Below are 13,864 nucleotides of genomic sequence, written 5' to 3'. Positions count from 1 at the left end.
TTTTTCCAAATAATCTCTGGAAAACAACTGTTCCAGAAAAATTTCCCTCTAGGCTTAATAGATCTCTTTTCATAAAATAGATTCCTAATAAATTTACCGGAAGAACAATCTTTTTTATTACTATTATTTTTTTTTCACATTTTTTATATAAATACTTCATTCAGTAACAAAAAAAATTACAGCATTATTATTAAATAATAATAATAAATTAAAGACAGATAATACACGGATAAATAACAATATACACAGGGGTATTGAAATCAAATGCATATCTCTAATAACAAAATAAATACAGAGATTCTTAAAAAGGATAGAATTTCAAAGCCTTACAACAGTCTAGTCTTTTTTGCTTTGGTGTTCCTTACACCCTCCAATGGTTTAAGATAATGACAAAGCTCAAATTTAAACTGTATTAAACTAGGTGTATTTTTTGCCCATTGACATTTATGAATATGATATTTCCCTAAAATAATAAACAAATTAAGAACAAAAATTATCTTTTCTAAGGGCTTATCAAAAAAATAAATATTTTTGTCCTCCAGATTAAAGTCAGTTCCAGAGATCTTCTTAAAAAAGACCTCAAAATCACACCAGAACCATTTTTTTTTTATATTATTATTTGAAAACTGTTACAGAGGCATCAAAGTACAATATATAACATCAAATATGTAACAAACAAAAGTACACTAGAGGGGGCTTAAATAAAACCTAGAAAAAAATATCGAAAAGTTTACAAATTTTTAAAGTTTTAACTGCTTTTTATTTCAAAGAATATCGTATAGAGTCAATATAATTTTCAAATTATCTCTTAAAAGATATAAAACTTATAAAAACTTGCATTTCCGAATATGAAACTTTGGCTTTAAAAGTATAACGTTTTTTTTTATATAAATCTGGTTGCGCATGTTTCTACAATCCTCAATACTACATCCTTCCATAATAGCACAGATTGGTCATCAATATTTTTGCTATAAAATCACAAATATTTTGCCAAAATGGTCTTACCAATGGGCAGTGCCAAAACAGATTCAGGGCAATTGTCACAGAAAGTGCATTTAACGTAAATATCATTTTAAAATTTTACAAGGTAGTGCTTCACTGGGTAAATCCTATGTATAATTTTGAATGATTCCTCTTTGACTTTGTTTGTAATTAAATATTGATTAGGTATAAGCCAGACCTTATTCCAAGCAATATTGTCTGTCAATCCAATAAGAGTAAATATAAGGCAAACATTTCTTTGAAATAACTAAATTAAGAGAAAAACAAATATCACCTATGTAAGAGTTAATTATAGTAGATGGAGACCATTTTTGTCTGTTAATTCTTTCCTGAGATCTGAACAACATGCAGACTTCAGAGGATATTGCTCCAAAACTATTGCATTAGTCCCCTGCACACCAGAACAATTTAATACCGGAAGAACGTATTTATTTACGGAATTACGACAGCATCAGAGACGACTTCCGGGCCACTAATCCCGCCCGTTCCATTTATTCATGTTCCTTTCAACCCTCTATTTCTGTGGCTCAGGCACTGACGTGTATATGTGCTGTGGGTGATGACGTGTCCTGAGCACACTCTTCACAGATCCGCTGACTGACTGCTGTTTGCTAACCGCTAGTCTGGGACCATCATCAGAGGGAGACCATGGCCAGTGAGTCCTCATCCTTTTTACTTTACTTCGAGTCTATTAACAAGTATTAACATGTATTCTGTAGTTACAAACAACTGGTATTTTAAAAATGGCTGGTTAGTCTTAGTTTATTTATCCATTATACATTAGCAACTGTATTTTGCTCAGAATCTAATTTTGTTCGTTGTTTTATTACCGAGTCCACGAAAACACGCACTTGTAACTTTATTTTGTCGTTTAAAATGTTACTTTAGTGGTTAAATTTGAAAATTGCACTGGTTTTAAAAAGCGACCACGGCCAGCTAGTAACGTTACTCGGTCAGTAAGCTAGCCTGGTCACAAATACGTTTGCTGTTTATTTCATTGCTTAGAAGTTGATTGTAATGTAAACCTGTAATGTATTACACGTAACAATTTCGTTAGCAGCATGATGTGTAAAAATATAACGCTAACTCCATTTAAAAGTCTGCTAACGATGATAATAATCGCTAATTTGTATCGTAGCGTGATTTGTTTTAGTTTTATGCATACATTTGGTGGACAGACGTTTTGATTACTGTTATTTGGATCGGGATTTTTCTTTTTCTTGGGCTGAATGATGACGTTGCAAGAAATACAGATTCAAGCAACTTGTTTGAACTCCAGAAACTCTAAAGCCACGTAGCCTGAATTTCACCAAGAGCTCTTGGGATAGTGTCATGGACTTGTTTTCTCATGTTCGGTCATAATATCTGTGTGTCATAAAAACATAAGTGTTTTTTTCTTTTCTTTTTCAGTTAAATTCCTGGAGGTGATAAAGCCTTTCTGTGCTGTTTTACCTGAGATCCAGAAACCAGAAAGAAGGGTATGCAGTTTTATCAACCTTTTGCTTTTTAATAATTATTGTGGCACTTCAGTGATACTAACTCTTTGAATCTCTTCACCACAGATTCAGTTCAGAGAAAAAGTGTTATGGACTGCAATCACCCTGTTTATCTTTCTGGTCTGTTGCCAGGTATGTTTACTCTGTGAACTCCTAAGCTGTTAGTGCTGTAAACTGTTGATGATCAACAAATCATTATTATGCATTTATAAACCTCTAAAACCAAACATTACCATCTTTGGATGTTTTTATGGTTAAATGATCTTGTATGATCCTTGTCCTCCAGATTCCCCTCTTTGGAATCATGTCTTCAGACTCAGCAGATCCCTTTTACTGGATGAGAGTGATCTTGGCATCCAACAGAGGTGTGTATAGCTGAATCCACAGTGTCAGACCGTGATTGAATCAGTCAGACGAATGATATAATATAATCAAATATCATTGGCTGATTAATTTGCTCATAATTATATAATTAAACTTTAATCCATCCATGCTTATTTAAAGTTCATCAACATTTGCCAATAACAATGATTGTTTAGTTGTCAATGAATTATACAAAATTATCCCAAATTATTATATTGAGTGAATTTGGAGTAAACATTATCTAATATGTTATACATCATTTTATTTTTGTATTGGTCACCTGCATTTGCAAAATCCCAAATTGGCCAACCATTAGATTTAGTTCAGTAAAAGTTTAATTGAAGCTTAATAATGTGTGTTACAGGAACTCTGATGGAGTTGGGTATCTCTCCCATTGTGACGTCTGGTCTAATCATGCAGCTGCTGGCTGGAGCTAAAATCATTGAGGTTGGAGACACACCTAAAGACCGAGCGCTCTTCAATGGAGCTCAGAAGCGTAAGGCAACCCGTTCTTTTACTCTATATCTATATATAATATATAATAAATAGATATATATATTATGACATGATTCTTGTCCATGGAGGATAATATTATGGCTTTTTACATGGGTCTCTGTAATTTTGGATTGGTAATTGTGGAATTCTGAATTTAATTCTATTATTATTATTATTATTATTATATTTATTTTAATGACGAGCCAAACGTACACTAATTTGATTGATTTTTGCTAATTTGATCACTTACAGTCAGCCAGGTTTGATCATAAAATACACCCCTTCAGGCACTGTCATCTCGCAACAATGCAAGATTATGATAATGCATTATCCCTTACCAGTTGCACATCTTTCCTATGGTCTTTGATATTCTTAGCTAATTAAGTAACTTCACTGGTTGAAACTAATGGAAAGGTCTAATGCAGCTCCCAGTGCAATAATGCTTGTGGAAAACGCATTGCATTTGTTTTCTGTAAGACCTCTAACTGTGAAATCTTTCCACCAGTCTTTGGCATGATCATCACCATCGGCCAGGCGATTGTGTATGTTATGACGGGCATGTATGGAGACCCTTCAGAGATGGGTGCTGGAATCTGCCTCCTCATCATCATCCAGGTTAATTCACATTCTCTCTATTCACTCTTATATCTACTTCTGCTTGAAATAATTAGACATTTTAGAAGTGATAAACTGATATATTAAGTATATTCTTCAGCTGGTAACCTTTTTTACAGAAGCAGTTGGTTCTGACTGAATCACCTGACATGACTGTGAATGGATAATGCACATTTTCTGTTTTCAGTCATTCATAATGTGTATTGTGTGCATTTTAATTATAGTACTCTTCATTCTAGATACTATCTTTGATAATGTCCTTTGTCAAACATTGGTTCTATATTTGCTTTATTGTGGAATTTCTTTTTTCCTCTATCTCTGTTTAAGTTATAAGATATTGGCGTTGGTTGTTAAATTGTATGTAAAATCACAAGACTTTGCTCAGGCTAATGCAATTACCTTTGTAGGCATTGTTTAAATAATCTAATCTGTTGCATTCTCATCTAACCCTATCTATGCAAATGAGCGCCAAAGTAAAGAAAGTGATTGATCGACATCCTGTATCTTGTCAGTCTTATCTTGTGAAGAGCATTATTCTTTTGTTGGAAACACCTTCCTTAGTGGTCTTCATGCTCTGTAAAGAGTTTAATTATGTTATGGTTGATCACTTAATGTTGATTATCTGTTCTCTGTAGTTGTTCGTGGCCGGTCTGATTGTGTTGCTTCTGGATGAGTTGCTGCAAAAGGGTTACGGTTTGGGCTCTGGTATATCTCTCTTCATTGCCACCAACATCTGTGAGACAATCGTGTGGAAAGCGTTCAGCCCAACCACAGTCAACACAGGAAGAGGTTTGTGTTCAGGATGAAGTATCATCTTTTGGTGTCATAAGTGATGTTGACTGAATTCTGTTTTTGTACATTCAGGTACTGAGTTTGAGGGAGCCATTATTGCTCTGTTCCACCTGTTGGCCACTCGTACTGATAAAGTACGAGCTCTGAGAGAGGCCTTCTACAGACAGAACCTGCCCAACCTCATGAACCTCATCTCTACAGTCTTCGTCTTTGCCGTGGTCATATACTTCCAGGTTAGTGGATTATTGATTAACAGGTGCTTGCTAAGGTGTCACTGTTGTCATTGCTTGCTCAAATCCCTAACACGAATTAGCTGACAATACGTATTAGATGCTAAGGATATACATTTTTTTTTTTTTTTGTTCCACAGGGCTTCAGAGTCGACCTCCCTATCAAATCGGCACGTTACCGTGGCCAGTACAACACATATCCCATCAAACTGTTTTACACCTCCAACATTCCCATCATCCTGCAGTCTGCACTGGTGTCCAACCTTTACGTTATCTCTCAAATGCTCTCCACTCGCTTTAGCGGGAACTTCTTGGTCAATCTGCTGGGGACTTGGTCGGTAAGTGACTTATTTGTTACTTTACAATATTTGTGTTTGTTTTGCTTAAATGATTTGTTGATTTCAGTATACATTCTAATGTTGTGTTTTTAATTTAGCATTTTAAATTAGATTTAGAGTTAGTAATGATAATTGAATGTAATAATTTTAAATACTTAAGTCATTCTGTGGCCACTTTTATGTTTGCCCCTCTAGCGGGCCCTTGTCCCCTGGTTGGGAACCACGGTTTTAAATTATGTACATTCACACAACCTGAACCTCAATGGCCTAGAAACCTATTTAATCTACATTTGTGTGGTCCGCCCTCATGGAGGCTTCCATTTTGAAATCGCATGACCAGATGAATGCTACTCATTTTAGCTTGCTTTTCCGACTCTTTGGGTTGTGTAACAAATTATTTAAAAAATATTTGGTTCACCTATAAATTGTGTGTGTTTCTGTTAACAGGATAGCTCAAGTGGAGGTCCAGCTCGTGCTTACCCAGTAGGTGGTTTGTGCTACTACCTTTCTCCCCCAGAGTCTTTTGGCACAGTTCTGGAGGATCCAGTCCATGCTGTCATTTACATCATCTTCATGCTGGGATCCTGTGCCTTCTTCTCTAAGACCTGGATTGAGGTGTCTGGATCCTCTGCCAAAGATGTAAGAGCGTTAGACTATTCCTTCGTACCGATCACACAGAGCTGCACTGTGCAGTTGACTTAAGTGGGTTTTATATGTTCATTTTGCATTACTTAGGTCGCCAAACAACTGAAAGAACAGCAGATGGTTATGAGGGGACACAGAGAAACTTCTATGGTCCATGAACTCAACAGGTAAAACATGCAGAGCACTCAAACTTAATTAGACTCAATGAGTCAAATATGGAATAACTAAAACGTTTTTTAAATCCTCGTTTAGGTACATCCCCACAGCTGCAGCTTTTGGAGGCCTGTGTATAGGTGGTCTGTCAGTCATGGCCGACTTCCTGGGAGCCATTGGCTCAGGAACTGGAATTTTGTTGGCAGTCACCATCATCTACCAATACTTTGAGATCTTTGTGAAAGAACAGAGTGAAGTGGGCAGCATGGGTGCTCTACTCTTTTAGTACGGCCCTCACATCAGACTGAATGAATTTATAAGGTTAAGTTCTTTTATATGATTTTTGTTTTCTTAAACGCACAACTTTAATGTTCTACATCAAGGATGTGCTCCCACTGTGTGTCTGATCCTGACCTGTAGTGGCTCGCTTTGCACAGTGTTGCAGACTGAATTGTTTTTTTTTTTTTTCTTCTTTTTTTTTTTCTCTTTTGGAAAATATGGCAGCTTGATATCTCAGTATTAAGCATGGGAATGTAACCATCCTTAACTTCCACTCTTTCCTTTTTTTTTTTTTTTTTTTTTTTTTTAAACCTCCCAAGCCAGTATCAATCTTTAGATGTAATTCCATTCAATAATGCATAATAGAAAAAACATGTCCAAACCTGTTCAACATTTGATACATCCTGGACTAAACTTGTCTCGGTATGTGTGTATGTGCAATGTTATATCATGGCAACAGTTAATATGGTGTAAATACAAAAAAGATTTTTTTACCCTGGGTATGTGCACATTTGCTCATTGCATTTTTGTGTAGGCTGAGTGTGTGTGAGCATTGGATTGGTTGTTAAAATTTCCCCGGTTTATAAATTCCATTTCTTTGATTTTTTTTTTTTTTTTTTTTTTTTTTGAGGTTTTGCCAACAGTTTCCATTATATTTATGTTTGTTGTTTTTCTTCTTATATCTAAAAGCTATTGTAAAATAGTTCTGTGCATTTCAGTCACACTACTTAATGTTTCTATTATAGTCCCCTTTTTAGATCTAATTGGCTATGGTTTCTTTTAGTGGACCAAATGCTGCAGAAACTGCCTGTTAATAAATATGCCAGTGTTGATATGAGAGGATGTGGTTTGTAATGGAAGAGCATTTCATGTGTTGTTTTCTTATACAGACCACAGTATTAAAATGTGTTGTGAATATTTTTGGAGTTTTGTTCTTTGTACATTTTGAGCACATTGTACATTTCTTAAAGATGCTGTTGTTTTAAGACAAAAGACTGTTACTTCAGACAGAGTGAATCAAATGATTTCTGTTCAGAACCCACATGGCTACCACAATACATGAATGAGTGTGTATATTATATTACATAAAATAATTTGTAAAAAATGTTTTCCATTAGGTTAAAGGTGCTAAAGAGGATGTTTTGTTTAATACATTTTTGCAATATTACTTGAAACTGTCTTTACTAACTGATAAAAGACTATTTATTAGGTGCACTGAAAGGAATAACATTAATATACATCATCTGTGCACGAGGTAGGGCCTTAAATACATCAGCCAATTGTTTACGCGATCATCTGCCCTCTGGCTTGTCAGTCACTGCCATTACGTTCCTTGTGAGAGATATGTGTGGATTGGCCCTCTGGCTTGTCAGTCACTGCCGTGACGTATCTTGTTCGAGACGTGCGCGGATGCGCGCTCCAGTAACTTTCCACACTCCACAGGCATTGCATGCAATGTTTTTGTCAGGAAACAGGAGTAACAACTGCGGATTATGAGTTACCTGCGGTGAGTCCGACATAATGAATCCACTAACACGACACAGCGAATGCCGGTGGTAAACACTCGTGTTCCAATACTCGTGCACGAGTTTTGGGAGGTGTTCCCTCGAAATGAGCTATGAAGGAGGGGGGTCTGTTCTTACGCATGCGCTCATTTAAAAAACTCAGTAAGTCTTTGGTTTCTCAGTCGACGAAAAGATCCTCTTTAGCACCTTAAAATGTCATGTCCTTTCTTTTGCATGGCATCATACTAAAAAATAACATTGTTCATACTGTCATTTCAGATGCAATGTCAGATGCTGAATAATGTTCCAACCATCTCTGGAGTGATAATAAAATTCATAATATATTACATAAATTAAATATTTTTCTTTAATTTATGTAATATATTATGAAATGTTGTAATATTTAACAATACACTAAAATCTTAACAATTCAGTAAATTATACTCATGTATTTTTTTTTTTTTTTAATTTAATCATCCTATTACCCTAAAAATTGTGGTCAATTTTGATAAATAGTTTAAAGCTGTATACTAATAAAACCAAAATTGTTTTTACAAAAATATTTGGAATATCTTGATACCAAAACGTGTTTTATAATGAAAATGGGTCAAAAAAGATAAAAGGTTAATTGACAGTATAGTTATTAAATGAAAATGTAATAAATATATACATTTATTTAGAATTACATTATTTCAGTTATACATTAGAATTACATTTTTATGCCATATTTCTTTGATTTTGAACTTTGATTGTGAAAAAGACTTTTATTCTGAAAAACTGTTGGGTGCAGTGCGTTCACGTCCTTACAGCAGCAGCGACTCAATGGTGTCGCATCCTGTCTTGAGTCGTTATCCGGCTTCTCTGAGATAAACCATCATTTGAATACGACAGCAGGTACAATAAATGCATTATGATTAAGTTGTCGCAACAGGTACCGTCGAGAATATAGCATATGATCGGTGCTGGTGTGTATATGCTAATAAATGATGCATCTCCACCCTAAGCTTGAAAGAAGGTTGTTAGCAACAAGCTAACCCTGACGCGACGTTAAAATGGGTGGATTTAAAGAATCCGAAGCACCTGCTTTTCTTTTTGTTTGTCCTGTATGTTTTAAATCCGGTAGATACATCATACACATATATGAGCTTAACAATCATTTAATAAATCGTTAGTCCAGTCCTTCGGTGAAATAGAACTGCAACCTCAAAAGACTACCATATGTTATAAGCAGACTTAACATTTATTAGGCACTTGAGGGAATAGAAATCTAACAAATGACCATATCATTGATGTGCTAACCATTAATTCACATTGGTTTACAATTATCTGCAAGTTATTTTATTACTAAATTAAGTCGAAGAGATTACTATTGTTTGTCTGTTTTAGGGTGGGCATTTACCATCAACATCCCTTCACAGAAGCATGGCTGAGCCCGAGCTCCTCCTGGACTCCAACATTCGCCTTTGGGTTGTGTTGCCTATTGTGTTTATTACTTTTCTGGTTGGAGTGATCCGCCATTATGTCTCAATTCTGTTACAAAGTGACAAGAAGCTCACGTTAGAGCAGGTTTCAGACAGGTAACTTTCATTGGACTGTTTTATTATCCATCCACATTTTGCAACTCAAATGACATAACACTGAAGATTTGTGCTTCATGTTCTCTACACAGCCAGGTTCTCATCCGGAGCAGAGTTTTACGGGAAAATGGAAAATACATCCCCAAACAAGTGAGCCCTTCTTATCTTTTGTGTCTTTTGATTGGGACCTTACCGAAATACTAAAACTGAAATGTTATTTCTTGCTAAAATAGTCTTTCTTGATGAGAAAATTCTACTTCAATAATCAAGAAGATGGGTTTTTCAAAAAAACCAAAAGAAAGGTGGTCCCACCCTCCCCAATGACAGGTGAGTCTTTTTAAACCGACATTCTTTTATGCATAGGAGGTATCATAAAATGACAGGATTGAATGACAAGGTTAATGTGATGTTATTTATTCGATTAGATCCCAGCATGTTGACAGACATGATGAAAGGCAATGTTACAAATGTCCTGCCTATGATCCTTATTGGTGGTTGGATCAACTGGACCTTCTCTGGGTTTGTCACAAGTAAGATATACAATTTTAGTTATCAAATATGGCTTCTTGTTCTGTCACAGAATTCATCTTAACGCATTTATAATTCTGTTCTCTCCCTAGCAAAGGTGCCATTCCCTCTCACGCTCCGCTTCAAGCCGATGCTGCAGCAGGGAATTGAGTTGCTCTCTCTAGATGCCTCCTGGTTAGGGCACTCACAGCTTTAATTGTTTTTCATGTTCTTATTTTATTCAAAGCTGTATCTTTAAATAACCTCTTGCTGTATGCTTTAACAGGGTGAGTTCAGCCTCTTGGTATTTCCTGAATGTCTTTGGTCTCAGGAGCATGTATTCTCTCATCCTTGGACAGGACAATGGTAAATAACCTCACTGATGTTCGATTTCAATTCACCATAATTTTTACCCACTCCAATGGTGATGCCATATTGTAATATTGATGTAAATATTGTCAGTTGTCTGCTATGAAATATTTAATATCTAAAAAAAAAAGGCATTTTGTCAATTTAATAAAATTTGTACTGTAGCAATAGATTTCAGCTTTAAATTTTTGCCCTAAAATTCAAATAAATTTTAGAATTATATGCATATTTTTATGTTGCATTTGTATCACTTAACTAGGGTAGGCCCTTTATATATAAAAGTCTTTTTCAAGGAAAGTCTGTTCACTGTTGAAATGCTTCCGAGCAGCAATTTCAGGCAATAAAAGATTACATTTCAGGCTGGACCAGCCAATGCGCATGTGAATGTTCATGGCAACTGGAAATTCAGCAGCTGCAGTGACGTGATGACCATATTTGCACCATATTTGTATATCTAAAGTCTTTGTTATATGAATTCATTTTCATACTTTTTCAACAGGTGCAGATCAGTCTCGCATCATGCAGGAACAGATGAGTGGTGCTGCAATGGCAATGCCTGCTGACACAAACAAAGCATTCAAGGTATCAGCTATATTCTAACCCAGGGGTTGGCACTGCCAGCCTATGGCACACGTGCCATCACTGGCAGGCAGAGGGGTAATCGTGAGCACGTGAGCAAAAGCGAGAGGTGTATGTATTTCATTTAGATAAAGTACCTCATACTTGGCATACAGATCTACATTTTAGGTAATCATTCCTCATAGCAACACAGTTATAAATCCTATTAAAGTGTGAGAATTAAACTGCGCAAGTCAATGAAAGCGTGTAGCTCTGATAAACCATTAGAAAGTGTGACCACTGCGCATCACATGCACACAAGTTACTGACTGACAGCTCACAGCTTGTTTGCTGCACATAGTCAATGCTATAAATTTTGGAGATATTCAACCAAGTATATTGAGTCACACATATATGCATGTGGAAACTCTGTTCATGCATACCAGGTCACTTCATGTGTCTTCTCTGATTGGATAGCTATCAAATCGTGAAAAGACAGAAAGAGAGGGCTTTTTTTTTTTGCATTGAAGATGAAACGGAACAAAATGCATCTGGTTGTTGAAGCCACAAATGTAAATTTTACTCCTCCTAAAATGGTAAAAACTAAACATGTGAGAGCATGTTATAATGGCTCCCAGTACCCAGATATGACTGCAGCACGCATCGCCACAGAGTAGCTGAGCATCTCTTCAGAAGGCCAGCGTGCAAACTGCCGCAAATGTAACTGAAGGTTCAGTGTCACATTCTGAAGCTTAACACACAGTGCTGATCCCGCTCTCTCTCCTTTGATCTTGAAATTGGCTTATGATAAATAAAATGAAGCTCATATCTGTTTCTTTCTTTGACGTGAACTCCGTTAAATTTGCTTATAATGCGGGAATTGAAAATGAGGTTTATATTATTTTTGTGAAGACACATTTATCTTACCAAGTGTAAATGAAATAGTTTTAACAAAACGGATAGCTATCCAATCAGTTAAAATGCATAAATGACCAGGTGTAAATAGGCCCATTGGAAATCTGTTCTCCAAAGTCTAATTTAAACCTGGAAACAAGCAAACAAACTAAAGGATTTTGACAAATGTAAAAGTTTATGAAAAATTGCTTTACAAATATTTAAGGTTATGCACAATTTCTATGTTAGCCATTCTGAATATTTAAAATATGTTTTTGTGTATTTACACAAATTTTGAGATTAACTCAGAAACTTAAAAATGGCAGAAAGTTTGCTGACCTGTGCTCTAACCATATTAAATTTATTGTTATTTTTTGGTTTATTTCATAAAATATTTTGGGGCTGGAAACTAAATGGCCTTTATCTATTTTTCTCTAGAAAAAAAATAGGTAAAGATTTATTTGTATAAATATTCTGTACTGCCTTTTTTTTTTTTTTTAAGGCTGAATGGGAGGCACTGGAGTTGACTGATCACCAGTGGGCCTTGGAGAATGTTGAGGAGGATCTGATGAGTAAGGACTTGGACTTGTCTGGGATGTTCAGCAAAGACTTGCCAACGGGCATCTTCTAAGTGCCTGTCTACTACTGAGAGGTTCTGGACCTCATCAAATTAGAAGAGTGAATTGTTGGACTGGTTGTGGGAGTGACAAAACGCTTCCATTCAGATTTCTAGAAAGTGTCAAAGCTCATTGCAGGCATATCACATTTTGTGTCATCTGCATGCACCATTCCCTCCATCGTTCATGTTTTATCAGACTTCAGTGTCATAGTGTGAAAAGCTTTGAGCTTAAAGCTTTTTGGATTATCTCTTGCGACTGCATTCATGAAACGCAACGGAAACATTACAGTGCACCCTATAGTGTAGCATGTGGCCTGGTTTTCTTGAAAACATTCCCTAATGATTTTTGCTGTCATCTTTATTTTTGTTTTAACAACTTTTCATTAACTTTAGTTGTTTTAAGAGCCCCATGTTCTTGTTTTACTAGGACCATTTGATTGTTTGGACCAAGTATGCAAACAGGAAGTTTTAGAAAGTAATGTGATTTAAAAAGTGGAACTCTCCATAACTTGGGTTCAGTTATATAAATAGCATATTCCTAAATTTGCTAGCGTTTTAGATGCTTTCTTATGGTGCCAATAATACCATGCACTGAGTATGTAGTAAAAAGACTTTTTGCCATTAAACTAATTTAGATCGGAGATTAGAATTTATTGGCATGTTTGGTATATTTATTTGACTTCTATTAAATATCATCTTTGGTTTTATAAAATTAATGTCCCTCACTACATTTACTGGATGTGTACATTTTTAATACAACCTGTTTTACTAAACAGTGATGCACTGTTCTGTATTCTGTATTTATTTTCTGATTTATTTACTTCATTTTTCTACCATTTCTGAAGAAAAGCGGATCCACCATTAAAGTCGACATAAAATCCTAATTGACCCCATTTACTTTTTAAAAATCATGTTTCTGGTCTGATTGTGCAGATTCATTACAGGACAGGCTACTTCAGTATTTTTTTTTCAAAATGTTACAAATTTGCTCTGCCTAAGAGACTTTGGCCTATGTTACCAAACTCCTTTTCTTTTTCCTAAAGTCAGTTAATATCCTAAATATAATTTGCATTTACATTAAAAGTACTAGAAATGTATTTACTTTTTTTGTTTCTGTTCTCTCTTTTTGTTTCTTAACTACATTTTAATAAAATGCTATTTATTAAAACCAATTCCATTTAATTTTCGTGTTAATAAACCTTAATAAAATTAAGACTTCATCATCATATTTCCAGTAGGCCTACAGGGTTTATGAATCTATGGAAGCTTGCTTTCGCCACAGAATAAAAAATGCAAAAGGTAATTGCGCCTATTTATCTCACAATTCTGACTATTTTGACTTTTTTTTTTACCCCCCTCAGAATAGCAAGACCCCAGACGGAAACACAGTGTGGCCCGGATCCCACATCTGGTACATGTGGATTACA

The 13,864-nt window shown here is 35.5% G+C and overlaps 2 protein-coding genes across 2 annotated transcripts; both read left to right on the top strand.

Annotated features, from left to right (window-relative positions):
• The first annotated feature begins 1,526 nt into the window (after nt 1-1,526).
• sec61a1b (SEC61 translocon subunit alpha 1b) lies at nt 1,527-7,326 on the top strand. The gene is made up of 12 exons (XM_067372964.1): nt 1,527-1,657; nt 2,413-2,480; nt 2,565-2,630; nt 2,785-2,863; nt 3,226-3,357; nt 3,862-3,971; nt 4,607-4,760; nt 4,836-4,996; nt 5,134-5,331; nt 5,779-5,970; nt 6,067-6,143; nt 6,229-7,326. Exons 1-12 carry the CDS (start codon nt 1,651-1,653, stop codon nt 6,413-6,415), a joined length of 1,431 nt encoding a protein of 476 aa, XP_067229065.1. The 5' UTR covers nt 1,527-1,650; the 3' UTR covers nt 6,416-7,326.
• A 1,376-nt stretch (nt 7,327-8,702) lies between these two features.
• emc3 (ER membrane protein complex subunit 3) lies at nt 8,703-13,656 on the top strand. Its single transcript, XM_067373261.1, has 9 exons — nt 8,703-8,807; nt 9,300-9,490; nt 9,583-9,640; nt 9,724-9,817; nt 9,916-10,020; nt 10,111-10,192; nt 10,284-10,363; nt 10,866-10,948; nt 12,321-13,656. Exons 2-9 carry the CDS (start codon nt 9,336-9,338, stop codon nt 12,447-12,449), a joined length of 786 nt encoding a protein of 261 aa, XP_067229362.1. The 5' UTR covers nt 8,703-8,807; nt 9,300-9,335; the 3' UTR covers nt 12,450-13,656.
• Nucleotides 13,657-13,864: the final 208 nt, after the last annotated feature.

This window comes from Chanodichthys erythropterus, chromosome 21 (genome assembly GCF_024489055.1).
Source record: "Chanodichthys erythropterus isolate Z2021 chromosome 21, ASM2448905v1, whole genome shotgun sequence".
NCBI classification, from domain to species: domain Eukaryota; kingdom Metazoa; phylum Chordata; class Actinopteri; order Cypriniformes; family Xenocyprididae; genus Chanodichthys; species Chanodichthys erythropterus.
This window is presented reverse-complemented; position numbering and strand designations above follow the sequence as displayed.